General features: G+C 46.1%; 1 protein-coding gene across 2 annotated transcripts in view; it reads left to right on the top strand.

Moving 5' to 3' along the window:
• Window positions 1-15,064, top strand: part of LOC148657237 (1-phosphatidylinositol 4,5-bisphosphate phosphodiesterase gamma-1-like) — a 62,460-nt gene extending 47,396 nt beyond the window's left edge. For both annotated transcript variants that reach the window (XM_088643220.1, XM_088643221.1), the window contains 7 exons: window positions 755-979; window positions 5,993-6,138; window positions 7,282-7,396; window positions 9,769-9,930; window positions 10,859-10,947; window positions 11,328-11,512; window positions 11,623-15,064. In XM_088643220.1, the coding sequence (XP_088499346.1) occupies window positions 755-979; window positions 5,993-6,138; window positions 7,282-7,396; window positions 9,769-9,930; window positions 10,859-10,947; window positions 11,328-11,512; window positions 11,623-11,683 (983 nt within the window). In that variant the 3' untranslated portion in view covers window positions 11,684-15,064. The remainder of the gene's footprint in view (window positions 1-754; window positions 980-5,992; window positions 6,139-7,281; window positions 7,397-9,768; window positions 9,931-10,858; window positions 10,948-11,327; window positions 11,513-11,622) is intronic.
• Window positions 15,065-16,661: the final 1,597 nt, after the last annotated feature.

Here is a 16,661-nt window from a genome sequence, read left to right as displayed (position 1 = left end):
AACAGGAAACTAAAACCATAATGGAGCCCGACACAGCAGGACCCTGGGCTCTCACGAAACGGGATTCAATGAGAAGCGCCGGGCAAACGCCTGCGTCTGGCTTTAAAGGTGGAACTAAAGAGGGGCTGGAATAAGGAACAGGTGTGGGGAATGGGACAGAACGAGGAAGGGCTGGAGCGCCCTTAAGAGGAGGAGTAACGATCGTGACAGCTGTAAGTGCACTAACAATTAACAGGTGCACAGTGTTGCTTATACCTCTTCCCCAAGCTGTCTAGAGTGTAGTCCTGTCAGGGGTGGTGTCACGCCCTCTGCAGCCAGAGGGCGCTCCTTCTCTGTCCTGTCCCTAGTTTCCAGTCTGTTGTCCTTCCGGTCCCTCTCTTTCCCTTGGGCTATATATTTCCGGGTCTTGCACTCTGTCCTCGCTCAGCATTGACGTTCGGATGTCCTGAGACCCGCCTAGCACCAGGGCGCCCCACGTCCGCTCCCTGAGGGCATAGGTTTCTATACGGCATTCCTGAACTCTTTGCACTAATGAGCCCGGGCCTTTTTCCCGTCTCGCCGCTACGCATATGGGTCTTTTTCCGCTCTCCTGCTCCCCACTGTTAGTCCCTTTGGACGTCCGTGACAGGTGGCAGGGGAGCTATGATTATTGAAGTTCATTGTGAACGAGGGAGGCTAAGCGAGTGTTGGGAGAGGTCTCTTTCTGTTTTGTCACGCCAGTAAACGCGTGTCCCCCTGCCTCTGTTTCCCCCAGAGATTGGTACGGACCGAGCATGTTACAGAGACATGTCGTCATTCCCCGAGACGAAGGCGGAGAAATACGCTAACCGCGCCAAAGGCAGGAAGTTCCTGCAGTACAACCGGCGCCAGCTGTCCCGTGTTTACCCCAAGGGCCAGCGGCTCGACTCCTCCAACTACGACCCTCTACCCATGTGGCTGTGTGGCTCACAACTTGTCGCACTCAACTTCCAGACTCCAGGTAGAATATGGGGATACAGTGATAATTCTCTGGGATCCAGGGATCTTGCTCTTGGATACTTGGAACGAGCTCTGGAATATTTGGATAGCTCACTGCCCAAAGCACTTGATACTGAAAAATTGTCATGGTTCTATATTGCAATGTGTTAATTCAAGTAATAAAAAAGCTTATAACTGTATGTGTTTTCTTAGATTCTTGGAACAGCTGGTAATACAATAGTAATTAGGCGGCAAGCATAATAAAACAGATTATTTATTACAAATTAAACTGAAAACCTGTTTCCCTACTGCAAAATAGTCCATCACTAAATAACGAGAGACGTCTTTTAGCCTGGGGATTCCTTAATTATGAAATCACTATTTTTTTAACAATATAAAGACAGCAGTAACTTTTCTTAAGTGTGGAGTACTCTTCCAGTGCTCAGTTTACCTGGACAACTTCTGGCATCTTAGTCTGTATGAAGGAGATATCCCTCCCATGGTCCAATGATATCTCTTCTGAAATTATCTCTCCCTTCTCTCTTGTTTTAATTCTTTCCTGTATTTTGCATCGTATTTATCATGACTTGAGGCCTACAGTATATATTACGTATCCCTGTGAAGGCTTGCTTAGTGACCTCACTCAGAATTATCTGGTCACTCTTAAATATTGCTGATCTAAGATGGCTGATTTCATAGAGGTTTAGTTTAGCCCAAATTATCCCACTGTGGCTGCTTCAGATAAAGACAATGTACACAAATACTTAAACAATGCCCATTGTATCATCTTTTTTTAGAATTGTGTGCTTTTCTTGGACATTTCAAGTGTTTTGCTAACCCCGCAACTATATTAGTAAGAAAGATGATCCTGATACTGCTCTTCCACTGTTAAGAGTGCTGATAGCAGGTATACCTGTATCATGGGGATTATTCTATTAGCAAGACTGAGTAAAAATGCATTTTGGGGGTATTTTCCGTGCAATGTGATCACTGGGTGCTATTGTCTTGGATGCTGTTCTCTATGTGGCGTGATCGCAGTGTTACAGTGTTATATTGGGGTGGTCCTCTGTGTGGTGTGATCACGGTGTGAGAATCTGATATTAGGGGTGTTCATTGTGTGGTGTGATCACTATAAAGCTGTGTTCACGAGGAATGACAACTCCCAAAATCAAAGTGTAATGAACTATTGTGGAGAAAATGTTTGGCTTAACCCGCTTGGCTGAGGGCCGACCTCCTGGCCATAGGACGAGGAGGCCAGGACCCCCACGCAAGGTAACCAAGGGGTAGCTGCAGAGGTGGAGTTGGGGTGGAGGTGGGATGCAAAAGTTGCACGCGACAGAGGGAGATATCGCATTCGGTATTTATAGCGTTAGGTGGAGGAAGGACGAAGGGAGTGGTTGCTAATCACTGACGGCTGGGAATGATTGAGCGTGGTTGTTGTCATCCCTCCGGAACTTTCATTAAATAAACTCCATTTCACGAGGAATGACAACGCCCAAGATCAAAGCATAACGAACTATTGTGGAGCGAATGTTTGGCTTAACCTGTTTGGCTGAGGGCCGACCTCCTGGCCATAGGACGAGGAGGCCAGGAACCCCACAAAGAACCAAGCAGGACCCCAAACCACCAATGCAGAATTTGGAAGAGCCTGGAGAAGGTTAGAAGGTGTGATCTGTGACGCATGGGTTGTTGCAGCAGTAAGACAGTCAAATGTAGAAGATCGCTTTATTAGCCACATACAATTTCTTGCATTAGGAATTCATCTTTTCGCATACCCCAGCTTGCAGAGGGTCAGCCATTGTACAGCACCCCTGGAGCAGTTGGGGTTAAGGGCCTTGCTCAGGGTCCCAACAGAGTAGGATTCCTCTGCTAGCCGGGGGATATGAACCAGCAACCTTCTAGCCACGAGCGCAGATCCTTAGCTACGGAGCCACCGCTCTGCCCAATAAGTGCCTCTCTGTGTTCTGTATAGGTTTACTGTAGGGAAGTCAGCTTCTGTTGGCCTAGGTGAGTCGCTTATTATCGTCGGGGAGGTGGAGCACGAGCATGTGCAATAGGACCCGAAAGATGGTGAACTATGCCTGGGCAGGGCGAAGCCAGAGGAAACTCTGGTGGAGGTCCGTAGCGGTCCTGATGTCCAAATCGGTCATCCGACCTGGGTATAGGGGCGTTAAGGTGTTGATGGAAGGGAATTCAAACTCTTTGTAGATGGAAAGGAAATCACTGCTATTATTGGATTGGGTTTGTGGTGCCAGTGTTATCTAGATGGATGCGGGCCTGTGTTTGTAATTGTGACCCCAAAAGCAGCAATGGAAATTGAAGACTCCTGCACTTGATGATCGGAAGGAGAGATGGAGGTAGACGGTAGCAGCTAGGCCTTTTGTAGCCATTAACTTTTAAAGGTTTCCTGGATGGATGGAGTGTCCAGCTTAAAGGAAATGCGGAGGCGTGTAAACCTTGTGGAAGTGACACCTTTGCTATCCGACTATAAATTAATGGCTAACTGCTGGGGCTAACTGCTGGGACTCTTTATGACAGATCCATGTGGGCACTGTGGAGAGGAAAACAAAAACTCCCGTTGGGAGAAAATAAACCTCTGGGTGTCCCAGCCCAGTGGATGCCCCTCCTCTGGGCAGCTAGGCATTTTTGGGTAGCTCCAGACTGGCTGTGGTACTGTAGCTCAAGGAATTTACATGTGGATGTTACTTGAAGTGAGAGCAGTACTGGATCCAAGAGGTAGCGGTGTGGAGTGGGAGAAATTATCCCGGTTCTCGAGTGGACGTCGGGGATAGGGACTTGAGTCGAGGGGCATTTGTTGGGTAGGCAGGGGTAGAAGGCTGGGCGAACCCAGGGCCGAGAGGTGGTGGTGGTGGCTGCCACGGAGGATGAGAGGAAGAGAAATGGGCCTTGGGTTGGATCGGATGCTGGGGATAAAACACGCATGAGACAGGGGAATGAGGCGAGGGACTTACCTGTACGGACATTGAGGGGGGTGGCTTTGGTAGCAACAGAGGACGGAAGGGATGAGGCTAAGGCTGAATAGGGGAAGAGGGATAAAGAGGCGACGAGACAAGGACGCGAAACCGGGGATGGGGAAGCAAACGAAGGAGGAGCAGATTGGACATGTGGGGGGGGGGGACAGGGATGAAATGGGGACGTGGGATGAAGGACTTACCTGTTGATGAGGTGGTACCGGTGGCGGAAAGGACGAGGGAAAAACACGAAGTGGAGATGGAGACGTGGGACTTACCTGTATGGACATTAAAGAGGTGGTGCCGGTAGTGGTGGGGCTGAACAGACTAGGCTCGTGACAGCTACTGACTGGGCCAGAGATAGGACGCCGGACAGACCTGGGTCCATGGAGATGGCTGCAGTGGTAGCTGAAACGAAACGAATATATCCAGGGCACAGTTGAATGCCAGGGATAGGGAAAATGAGGCACGGATTTTGAAAATGCACGATTCCAAGATGAAGACCCTACTCCATGAGCAGTTCTGTCTGAGCCTGGGAGAAATGCAGTCACGTGGCAGCCTGGAATGTGTTTTGTTTTTATAAAAGGGAACATCAGGGGATCAAGACAGCGAGATGAGGATGCGAGACATAAGGGTTGGGTTGGACGGAACATGAATAGGACAGGGAGGCAAGATGTGGGACAACTGTTGACTGGGCCAGAGATAGGACAGCGGGCAGACACGGCCGAGGAGGTGGCCGCAGTAGCAGTGGAAGGGGGAACCCGGGGCTAAATTGAACGCTGGGTACGGGGACATGAGACAGGACAACTGGTGGCTGAGCCGGAGGTAGGATGCCGGACAGACCCGGGGCCGGGGAGATGGCTGCAGCAGCAGTGGAGATGGGAGGAATGGGCCCGGGGCTAAATTGAACGCCAGCTGGACATGAGACGACTGTTGACTGGACCGGAGGTAGGACTCTGGACAGACCCGGGGCCAAGGAGATGGCCACAGGAGCAGCTGAGACAGGAGGAATGAGCCTGGGGCTCTTTCTTCTCTTTCCTCCCTTTTTTTTTTGCGAAAGGCTGCGAACCCTTTCGTTGAGGAATCCGTGTAAGACTGGGTTAATTAGGCTGTTTAGTGTCCCGGAAATTATGAGAAACCGACTGGCTGTATCCACTCTGTAGCTACTGCAGCGCAAGTTCTAGCATGGGCTGGAGAATGGCTGTGCGGGTGGCGTCAGCAGAGGGCGCCGGAAAATTTGGAAGCGTTTCTTTTAACTGGACTGTCGCAAGCCTTCAGATCGCAGTGTCAGGTCTGTAATCGCGGGAGAAACCGGAGAAAAGGAGGAGTGGATATGCGCGACTGCAGTGGTAACGTTTACGTATGAGGCAGGGGCTGCTTGGAGAATTCGCTGCGGAGGAAGGAGAGCTGGATTCGTGGTGAGGCAGGCGATAATTGCAGAATGTGGACTTCAGTGAGGTGTTGAATCTTGAGAGAGCTGGCCGGAGATGAGCGCTGCTGGTAGGAAGGCAGGAGATGGAGGCGCCGGGGCGCTGGAATGAGAAGCGGGAGGAACGGGCTGGTCGAGGAGTGCAGGGGAATCCTCTGTGCTGCCGAAGACTCTTCGTCGGAGCAGAAAAGTACAGGTCCGAAGGCGATCGAAACGCAAGAGAAAAAGCACGGGCTTGTGCAACACTGGAAGACGCACACGAATATGTAGAAGTCGCACGCGAGGGAGGGAGATATTGCATTTGGTATTTATAGCGTTCGGTGGAGGAAGGCCAAAGGGAGTGATTGCTAATCACTGATGGCTGGGAATGTTTGAGCGTGGTTGTTGTCATCCCTCCCGAACTTTCATTAAATAAACTCCATAGAAATTGGGGTGGTTGTCTGTGTGGTGTGATCACTCTACGACAGTGCGATATTGGGGTGGTTCTCTGGTGTGATCACTATGAGACAGTGTGATATGGATTGGTTGTCTGTGTGGTGTGATCACTGTCTATCTGTGTTATTGGAGTGGTTCTCTTGTGTGGCTGGAACACTGTGTGACAGTATGATACTGACTGGGGCGTTTCTCTATCCAGATAAGCCCATGCAGCTGAACCAGTCTCTGTTCACGCTGGGGGCAGGCAGCGGTTATGTGCTCCAGCCCGACATCATGAGAGAGGAGTCTTTCGACCCCTTCGACAAGAGCACCCTTAATATTGAGCCCATCACCATACAGCTGCAGGTCAGGGTAACAGATGCTCTTGAGTGTCGCTTTGTCTGCCTCTCTATAAATTCTACCTACTGTATTTGTGTCTTTTGGTGTCTGTCTCTTCAGTTTCTGTGTCCTGCTATCTGTTAACCTGTCAATGACCAATGGTCATTGGACCAATGGTCCAATGGTCACACCTGAAGAAGGCTCCACGGCCGCTTCTTTTTTTCAGCATGGAATAAACTTATTACAATGACCAATGGTAGGCCCTTCAGCCATGACATCTGCCAGGTAGTTTAAAATTGCTGCAGAACAAGACACAGCAACACAGAGTCTAGAGAACCTGGTGGAAAGAGAAAAGGGGGGCCACAGAGTGGTTAGGACAGACAGCTTGCATAGGCATCCAGTTTTGTCAGCTCCAATGATAAAAGTGTACTGTAAAAGTGCACTACCTACTGTAGGTATATTAATTGGTTGCTCAAGTACAACTGAGAAGAGGTGTTCTCACCTGGAGTGGGGCATCACCTGACAAAGTAGCAGCAGGATGTCAGATACAGTATGTGGTGAGAAGAAAAGGGAAGAAATAGCAAACCATCTGTCTAGTGCCTGTGATACGCCTCAGAACATGGCATTTGTTGCACCTTAAGCCATTCCTGCTCAGTGAGCCCCACATTTCTTCCCAGGTTCTTTGGTAAGGTTCTTAATGATCCTCAGTGGAGAGGCTAATTCCATAGGAAGTCTGTTGTGACTTCCTTTCCCTCCTATAAGAATTCTACTCAATCTGAGGGCTCAACACACACTTACGTCAGCTGTATCAATCTGAGGGCTCAGCACTCACTCAAATCAGCTGTACATTCAGCACTTTTTGTTTTACTCTAGAGGAGGCCATGGTGGCTCAAGGCCCCACCACTGGGGTTGGGTTCTGAGCCAGAATGGTGACTTCCTTGTTCAGCCATATTTCACTACATCTCTCTCCTTCTGCACGTCTTGTATGTTGGAGATGTGAAAGTCTCTGTCTGGGAAGATGGGCTTCCACCTCTCTCTGCATGCATTATGTGCTTCGTTCTCAATTTTTAATTTTCTATTCTAGCTGTCTGGGTGTCTGCAACTCAAACTACTCATTGACCTGAGACGTTGTATAGCTGCCATTAAACATGTGGTACTTTACATTGGCAGGTGCTGGGCGCCCGTCACTTGCCCAAGAATGGCCGCAGTATTGTGTGTCCCTTTGTGGAGGTGGAGGTGTACGGCGCAGACTTCGACTGCAGCAAAAACAAGACTGATGTTGTGGGTACGACACACTGTTCATGTCTTTGTCATTGACTTTACAGTATTTGGTTACAGCAGGGGTTCTCAAAATTTTTGGACCAAGTACCACCTCTAATCAAACCAAAGCATCCAACTACCACCTACAAGTCATCTTCTCGTAGGAACCCCAGAAAATCTCAATGACCAACATGAGCACGCGTGCGTGCACACACTCACATATACATATCATAAATATAATAATAATAATAATAATAATAATAATAATAAACTTCATTTGATATAGCCCTTAAAAGGTGGCTTCTCGATGCGCTTTACAGAATGACAACAGGAATAACAACAATTAAAAATAAACAAGAAAAAAGCACCATTTCAGTGAGAGGGGTGAGTCTGTTTAGTCGAGCAAAGCTGATGTGAATTCATTGTTCGAGCCTTTATACAATTCACAACAGAGTCTAACAGATTTTAAATCGTCAGGCATTTTATTGATGGCAAAGACCTCGTGGATGCTGCAGTGCGTCCACTTTATATCTGGAGCAGCCTCTTTAATTCATGCAACTACACCGCTGGGTCAGCTTGTCATCGCTCTAGCACCGTCTGTACAAACTTCAGCGCATTTTATCCAGTCGATGCCATTCTCTTCAATAAATTCATTCTGAAATATGTATACTCCTGTAGTTCTTGACGGTAGCAGCTTACAGAACAGAAAGTCCTCATGGGACACACCCTCAAACTCAAACGAGCAAATTGGCTAAATCAAAGGCATCTAATTGCAGTGAAAAGCATCTGCTCATCTTAACGCGCTTTTCAGTGTACTTTTGACATCATCTGCCATATTAATAATTCTATTAATTACTGTGTCTTTTTAAGCGAAGGGGGCAGCAGGTCAAGCTGTTTAGCAGCTGTTTCTCCACACATAATACGTGTCAGCTCTTTTGCCAACGGTTTACCTGCTTACCTGCTTTAGCAATCCGCAAGCTTGCGTTTTTCCCCGTTTCCATTTCAGGAGTCTGTCTCAGAAGTTAAAATAAGTTTTTATTTAATGCGCATGGGAGCGAAACACGGAGACGCTTGGTGTATTTTTCTCAAATTAACCTAGAACAGTCCTTAAATATTTTTCTGTTACCTATTACACTTTCCTGTGCTCACAAGATTTCAAGTGTTCCAAAACCATGCACATTCTCCTACCTCCCTATTTGCTGGAGATAACTTTTTTTAAAATGCAATTGGCAAAGTAGCAAGCATTCTTATACAATGGTATAGAATTACATAGTAGCTCTTGTGTCCACTAAAGTATTAGCGCTCACTGTATCGATAGGAGACCTCCTGGGAAAATTTGAGGTTTTTGCTGGAAAGGTATTAGAGAAGCCAGTGGGGGGCACTCATCCTGCTGTGTGTGTGAGTCCTAATGCCCCAGTATAGTGACGGGGACACTATACTGTAAAAAGGCACCATCCTTCAGCTGAGACATAAAACCTGACTCTCTGGGGTCATTGAACAATCCAGGGCGTTTCTCGAAAAGAGTAGAGGTATAACCCCAGCATCCTAGCCAAATTTCCCCCTGGTCTTTACCAATCATGGCCTCCTAATAATCCCCATCTATGAACTGGCTTCATCACTCTGTTCTAGTCCCCACTGAAAGTTGGTGTGTGGTGAGCATACTGGTGTACTATAGCTGCCATTGCATCATTCAGGTGGGGCTGCACATTGCTGGTGGTGGAGAGGAGTCCCCATTACTTGTATAGCTCTTTGAGTGGAGTGTCCAGAAAAGTGCTATAGAAGTGTAAGGAATTATTCATCATTAGTAGTTGAAGTATCTGAATTCCACCATAAGAAAGGCGAGCTTATGGCCGACCTGACTATGCCCGTGTAGTCTCCAGGATAAACTTTGCCAGGTTTAACAATTAAACGTGTTTTATTCACATTGACTTTGGTTTAGTCAACAAAGAAAAAAAAGTTTTCCACAATACCAAAAGCTATTCCTCAAAGCTCAAGTAAACTAAACCCGCACCCATGCAAGCACATCAGAACCGTGATGCTCTAATATCCTCTTGTTTTTTGAAAACTAGAATTTACATTAATGAACATCGGCGATTGGCAGTCTTAAAGGCATACGCACAATTTCCGTAAACAAAACAACGTGGTTTTCAAATAGTAGAACATCAACATATTTACAGGATTGTTTTTAAATGTATATAACCAAATTAAAACATTACATGGCTCCTACAGCAGTAGAAGCAGTATTTAATCTGCTCGTGCACTAACTCTCCAATATTAATCTGCTCTATTCCGCCTGTAGCCATTCCATTCAGTTTGAAAGCCCTCACAGTGTGACAGGCTGGTTGTATGTGGCTGTGCTGCTCCAGGTGTTAATGAACCCCACTCTCCCCCTCACAGCGGACAATGGGCTGAACCCCGTGTGGCTACAGAAGCAGTTTGTTTTCGACGTGCACAACCCTTCCTTCTCCTTCCTGCGCTTTGTGGTGTACGAGGAGGACATGTTCAGTGACCCCAACTTTCTGGCCCATGCCACCTTCCCCATTCGCAGCCTCAAGACAGGTATGGCACACCGAGAAATCCCCAAATATACAGTAGGCAGATTACAATAATCCTAAAGCTGGGACATAAACTGGGCAGAAAATTGCAAAGTACAGCACAGCGTGTTGAAGTAGCACTATGTGTATCAAATTAACATTAATATTGTGCGTATACTGTATATGCAGCATTTTAGTACATCACAGCAGCAATGTGTGTATTACAGTAAAAGTATGTATATTACAGTAGCACTGTGTGTTTTAGCGTAATACAGTACTTCACAGTAGCAGTTTGTGTATTGTGGTAACAGTGTGAGTGTACTGGTACTGTAGTGTAATACAGCACAGTAGTAGCAGTGTGTGTATTACAGAAACACTGTGTTATAGTGTAATAAAATACAGTAACTGAATTATACTACACTATTATAGTGTAGTACATCACTGTTGTGGTGTTTATATTACATTAAGTGTGTATTATGGTGTAATACATCACAGTAGCAACGTGTGTGTGTCAGTAACAGTGAGTGTCTTATAATGTAATACATCACAGGAGCAGTGTGTGTGTCAGTAACAGTGAATGTATTATAAATTTAATACATCACAGTACCACTGTGTGTGTCAGTAACAGTGAGTGTATTATAATATAGTACATCACAGTAGCAGTGTGTGTGTGTCAGTAACAGTGAGTGTATTATAATGTAATACGTCACACTAGCAGTGTGTGTGTGTCTGTAACAGTGAGTGTATTATAATGTAATACATCACACTAGCAGTGTGTTTGTGTCAGTAACAGTGAGTGCATTATAATGTAATACATCACACTAGCAGTGTGTGTGTCAGTAACAGTGAGTATATTATAATGTAATACATCACAGTAGCAGTGTGTGCATTACTGTTGCAATGCATTAGCATTAGAATGTAACTTGTTATCTCAGCAGTGTGTGTGTTTTCAGGCTTCAGGAGCGTTCCTCTGAAGAACAGCTACAGTGAGGACCTGGAGCTGGCTTCTCTGCTGGTGCACATTGAGATTGTCAACGCCAAGGTCAGGACCACACCCTTCTCCTGGACTGATTCTGCAGTCAGCCATTCCTCTTGGGGTTATTACCCTAGTGTGGCACTGCTCGCAAGAGTTTGAAAGCCAGCTGGTCACATGAGAACATTGTCATGAATGTTTATCATTTCTGTGTGTGAAGTCTTCATTGGGGTGGCACAGTGGTGAAGAGGTTAACTGCCTCGCAACACTGAGCCCTGGGTTCAGTTCCTGGCATGCAGGGTTTGTATGTTCTCCCTGAAATTGGACCTGGTGTGAGTGTGCATGAGTCCGTACCCTGCAACACTACTATTCCTCAGGGTTGGTGCCGCCATGTGTGCTTTAAAGCCTGTGTGGCGATGTCAGCATTTTGTCTGTCTGTGTGTGTGCAGGAGGAGGATGACGAGAATCTGTACTCGTCCATCCAGCGGCTTCGAGATCGCACCAGCGAGCTGTCCAATCAGGTGTCGGTGCTGGAGAGGACAGGGCCGGCAGACCACACCTACCAGCAGAGCCTGGATGAGCTGCGGGCAGCACAGGACCAGCTGAGCGAGCTGATCGAGGCCCGCAATCACAGGTCTGCGCGACTGCACTCACGGCACTCTGAGCACTCGTCCCCTCTCAACCCGCCGCACTCCTCCTTCTCCCCATCCCGGTGCCTCTCTCACCCCCCCCGTCTTCCCACAGGCTGATGGAAAAGAAGAAGAGGGAGAAGCTGCGGCAGCAGATGGTGGCGAAGCGCAGTTGAGCAGCTGTCCAGCAGAGAGAGGGAGACTCGAGGAACGCAGGGAAGCCGCGGGGCAGCCCTGCCGTTTCCGTAGAAACGCACCTGCAAGGACCCCGCAACCCGGGACTTTCTGCATCTCCTAAGTTCTGCAACAAAAGTGACAAAAAAGACAGCAAATGGGAAAAAGTGAAACAGAAAACTGGAATAGACAAAAAAAAACTCTAGTCTTGAAGAAAGTACGATGCAGCTTTCTGTGCCTTCAACTATATATATGATATATAACCTTTACTCTGAGTATTATGAGACTGTGGCCTAGACTAACCTCTGACCCCTAACCTTTAATCCCCCCCATCTCAAATCTTCTATATCACAAACTCACAAAATTTATAGAACAATTAAAAGAAGCTGATTGTAAGGAAACAAAACAGCAAAAGCCCATCGATTACTATTATTTTAGTTTTGTTGTTAGTAAGGTTTATGTTAAAGGCTTATAAAGAGCTGAAGAGCCGCTGGGAGGCCAGTTCAGGGCTGATTGTGTAATGTGGGAACTAAGAAAAAACTAGAGAATGTGAAGTTGTTTTAAAAGTTAGAGCTCTCTCTGGGGGTTTATTCTAGACACGATTAGCCACGATGACATAGTAGAATGCAATCAAAGTGACAATCAAATCCAGGATGCTGTTAGCATTGTTGCCTCGCAGAGCTGGGTCCCTGGGTTCAATTCCTGGGGTGCTATGTGCATGATATTTGTAAATTCTCCCTGCGTTTGTGTGGGTTTCCCCTGGGTGAGTCAATTTCCCATCACACTCCAAAAACTTAACGGGTTGGTTAATTGGCTTCTGGGAAAATTGGCCCTGGTGTGAGTGTGTACATGTCTGCATGTGTGTCTGTGTGTCTGCCCTGCGATGGACTGGCGTCCCATCCAGGGTGTACCCTGTTTTGTGCCCATTGCTTGCCATTGCTACGACTCCCCTGTGACCCTAAATTGGAAGAAGTGGTTAGAAAGTGGACAGTTGGATGTGAAGCTCAGAGGGTGTAGCAGAAAGCTGAGACTTGACGTACTATGACGTGACACAATATTTGTATACATAATACACAAACTGAAAAAGCTTGAACTTTTTTTGTTTATTTTGCCTTCTATTTTTTTTCCTTTTTGCCATCACAATCCACTGTAGAGCATTGCCCTGTATCCAGTCACTGTGTCCCAGTGAGTGAGGCAGCAAAGGATTGGCTCTGTACTGTAGCTCAGTTTGTTTGCTTCATTGAGCAAAAATTAATTTTGTCATCTAACAGGGCCACTGTGGTACATATCTCTCCCAGGTCTTCGCTTTTATTGACCTCCAGTTTGCAGCTCAGACTCTCCAGTGGCCTATTTTATACAGCTCAAACCATAGATAAAAACCAAATTCGTATGGTGTTATTGCGCCGGTTTAAAGCAAAGCTCTACGTTATGTCTGTATGTTTCACACCATCCAGGATTTAAGCTAAAAATGTAAAGATGTTTAAATATGAGCTGCTTTAGACAACCAACAAAGCCTGTTCATGATGTTAGTACTACAGATTGGAAGTGAATTCAGCTGTCAGGAACTGATTACCACGGAAACACTACTGCCCCACACGCCGTTCTGTCTGAACATCAGGACAGTCACCCTGATTGCTTGTTTAGCAGCTTGTGGACCAGAAGCTGAAGGGAGTCAGGGAACCTGTCAGGGTGTCAGCATGGTGAAGTAGTTTAGTCCAGTTTATTAGATTAGGGAGGGGGGCTGTAACCCTAGCCCTGTAGCTCCATACACTTGGCAAGAAATCAGTGTTACGCATTCTGCATGTACTCGCACTGTCACGCATTCCACATGCTCTCACAAATGCCATCACATTCCCACGCACACCCACTTAAACAGACGCTCACCCCGCAACTGATCTTCCTATTGCCTTTCATTCCTGTCACTACTTTAGCCCTCCTCTTTTCCCATATCATCATTCACTATTTCGGATTCTCCCTGGAGCTCCCTAGTGCGCATACCCTCATTCTACAGTATAGCTTGTTCTATTCCTTACTCTCGATTCTCGATTCTGACCACATTTCTGCCTTTGCAAAAGGATTGGTTGCCTCGCTGTATTGTCTCCTCCCGGTTTTGACTATCACCTGCCCCTTGGATTTAGTATATTAGGACTTGTTTCTTTTTCGGTGGCCTTTTCTATTTGGATTCTCTATTTACTACTTGGGGAAATACGCCTACTTGAGCCCTGCACAGGGTCCTTATTTTCAGCATTCATAATTGTTAACCTGTGCCAGTGACAACATCCTTGTGCTTAATTAAATCCAATTAAGTAGGTGGGGTTGTAAGTAAAAAAGTGCTTCCTGTTTAATTTCTAAAGAACACCTGCACTTCATCTGGGTAATTGCTGTACTGAGGCTAAAGTAGTTATTTAGATGATTCCTCTGAGCTGGGATACAGGGAGCACCAGTGTTTGCTCCACTCGGGAGAGAGTAAAGAAATTCTGCTCTTACAAACTTGCGAGCCATCAGTTTCATACCCATTTGACTCTTCTGCCCCCTTGTGGCAATATGTTGTTGAATCTGCATGTTTATTCTAGTCTTTTTACTGTCCATTCCCTCTGTGTTTTGGACTCTCCCTGCTCTCCCTGTGCGATTCTTTGATTTTAAAGACTTTAATTGCACCAGTGCAGTCAGGCTGCACTTTATATACGGAAAGGCTGTGTTTGCGGTGTTTTCACATTGACCAAAAAATGGACTACATGATATTTAATGCTTTATTTTAGCAGTGCTAGGCCAGCCATGTAGATAGGACTTTGTACCTGTTGAAAATAAAAAGAACTTGCGTTATACTTGAGAAAACAAAATTCACTCCCTTTTAAAATAGATGTCTTAAGGATTCTCAAAAGACTTGTCTCATCGGTCCTGATACACTGTAGTTCATTCCTGTGCCACTCTTTGCTCAAATTGACCTCCCTCAGCGCTGTGACACTCCACAAAAGGGCTCCGATTCATTCTTCCAGCTGCTGATTAACATTTTATATATGGTAGGACAAGACTGGCAGATAGTTTCATCTGTTTTAAAAAGCTCTTTTTTGCTAGGGCTGCACTCCTCACCTTTTAGCTTCATGCGTCATACAAATGAAAGAAATTGCGCTAATAACTCAAGAGCCATAGGGGGAACAGCAGGAGCAGCTGGGTCCACACAGCAAGGTCTTGAGCTGAAGGAAGGGCGAGGCTGCTAGAGACAGTTGCCTCACAGCACAGCAGGGTCCCAGTGCACAGGACGACACCAGAGACATGACCATCTAGGGGTTGAGGGGGTCGAGGGGACTGCCACAATGGGTTTCTATTGCTGTACCACCCAAGAGACCATTCCACATCGTATCAGTGTTAATAAAAAGTAAAAAGAGATGAAAGTGTTTCTGTCCCTTTTCTCCCCAGCGCGTTTTGCACTGAAGACATCAGAATGGTGTGTCGTGCTGAAGCAGTGTGTTCAGTTTTGCCCGCTTACATGGATTCACATGACGGTTACAACAGAAATAAGGGCATATAATAACAGACCACGGAAACCAACAAGGGCAGGACTTTAGGGCCATTCGCTTCCTTTGGGGTTCAGTAACTATTTGATCCAAGGATCTCGACCAGCAGTTTCTTGAAAGAGGCCAGGATATCAGCTTGAGCAACATGGCTGGGAAGCCTGCTCCATTCTCCCACAACCCTTTGGGTAAATTAGTGTCTCTCATTCTCTGTTTTGAAACCGCTTCCACCTGTGGTTAGTTTTTCCTTTAACTGCTGATTCTGAACAAGTTCAAGGGGTTGACTTTATTAAGGTTTTTGAGGCTTTTGAATACTTGATTCAGATCCCCCATAATCTTCACTCTTTACAAAGGTTCAGTTCAGGTCTGCAGCCTGTCCGTGCAGGACATTCCCTTATGCTCCAGAATGTACAGTACAGTATCTGGTCACTCTGGCTGGCGCAACGGGCCAGGTTCTCATTCCTTCTTAAGAAAGGTTCAGATGGACCCGTTTATATTTATGGAAATAATTAAAAACATGAACAGTGTGCTAATACAGCAGAGTTAAAAAAGATGAGAAGACCCAGCTAAGGTTTTTATTTAAATGAGGGGTCAGAATACATTTTAAATAATAAAAAACTGATTGTGTTCATGTCCTGTAACGACACAGCCCTGAGTTACAGAGACCCAGTTACCAAGCTGGACAGGGGAGCTAGTTGGACATCCCATTTGTACTTTCCCTCTTAATCTCAACTTTAAGAGATTGATTAAATGTTTTTTTTAATGAATCACACAGACCTGATTTCTCAGTTTATTTTCATGTCCATTGATACATTCTTGTGCTATTCCCTATGGCACACACAGGTGAGGGACAGACTTCATATTCACCAGCTGCAACATACAGCAAACAGGCAAAGCAGCACACAGAATGTCAAAGGACACTGGCAGCACTGTATCCTTGCAATTTTTTTCTACCTCCACCCAGACGTCACTGAATAAAAAACCCAGGACTAAACTGTTTCAAAACTGGGCACCTGGCTAGCTTTTCTAGAAAAGGAACTTTTCTGAAGAGCAAACTGAGCTTGAGGACTTACATGTTGCTCTATCTAGCCTTGGCCATTGACCAAGATTCCCAATGTAGTGGGGCAAACTTTGCAGAAGATGGGGAATTAGTCAGCTAGAGCTGCCTCAGCATTCCTGGGAACAGGACCTCAGAGACTGGACCCCTCCTGTGGAGTTTGCAGCTCGTCTTCCAGGCACTACAGAAGCTGTTGCTACAAAGCCGAGTTTTAAAAAATGGTTCTAAAATTAAGTGGGTACAATTTACTATAATATAAAATGGGATTTTATCTCCGATATCCAGACTGCCTTGTCTATTTCCTTTGACAGATGAATTTTGATTGTGATATGATCACTTTGAATGCTTGGCTGCCACAAGCCAGTCCTGCTTAAAACCCTAAAAAGACAGAAAGTTGGTGAGGCCCTTGCT

The sequence above is a fragment of the Lepisosteus platostomus genome, chromosome 8 (assembly GCF_059453375.1).
Source record: "Lepisosteus platostomus isolate fLepPlt1 chromosome 8, fLepPlt1.hap1, whole genome shotgun sequence".
NCBI lineage: Eukaryota > Metazoa > Chordata > Actinopteri > Semionotiformes > Lepisosteidae > Lepisosteus > Lepisosteus platostomus.
Note: the sequence above shows the minus strand (reverse complement) of the source record. Positions and strands in the feature narration are given on the sequence as shown.